Below are 395 nucleotides of genomic sequence, written 5' to 3' on the forward strand. Positions count from 1 at the left end.
AGTGGTTTACAGCGAGAGCTCACCTTTCTGCAACGCAGATCCCCGGGTCTGCTCTCCGGGGCTCGCCCCGTCCCTCTCCCTGGGGGACTGCGCACTGGGTACGGGTCACCTCCTCCAGCCCCAGCTGGGCAGGTTTCCTCTCTCTGCGATGTGGTCGAGGAAGGCAGGACTAGAGATAGCACCCCGTGCTCAGGGTTTTGGAGGGACCGAGTGGGAGGGCTGATAGTGTCTTTCATCTCCCTCTTTAACTTTTCAGGAAAACCCAAGTTATAAAGGAGACGTGGCTGAGCCCAAAGCAGCGCCCACGGTGAGCTGTGTGCAGCCTCGCTGGCAGAAATGCTGCTGCCGCTGCCTGAAATCACGCCGTCTCTTAGACTCTGCCCGACAGCATGGCA

The 395-nt window shown here is 59.7% G+C and overlaps 1 protein-coding gene across 1 annotated transcript in view; it reads left to right on the forward strand.

Moving 5' to 3' along the window:
• Window positions 1-395, forward strand: part of ITPR3 (inositol 1,4,5-trisphosphate receptor, type 3) — a 34,187-nt gene that overhangs the window by 10,890 nt on the left and 22,902 nt on the right. The window contains exon 10 of the mRNA XM_010135671.1: window positions 257-307. Coding sequence (XP_010133973.1) covers window positions 257-307 — 51 coding nt within the window. The remainder of the gene's footprint in view (window positions 1-256; window positions 308-395) is intronic.

The sequence above is a fragment of the Buceros rhinoceros genome, unplaced genomic scaffold (assembly GCF_000710305.1).
Source record: "Buceros rhinoceros silvestris isolate BGI_N320 unplaced genomic scaffold, ASM71030v1 scaffold31894, whole genome shotgun sequence".
Taxonomy (NCBI): domain Eukaryota; kingdom Metazoa; phylum Chordata; class Aves; order Bucerotiformes; family Bucerotidae; genus Buceros; species Buceros rhinoceros.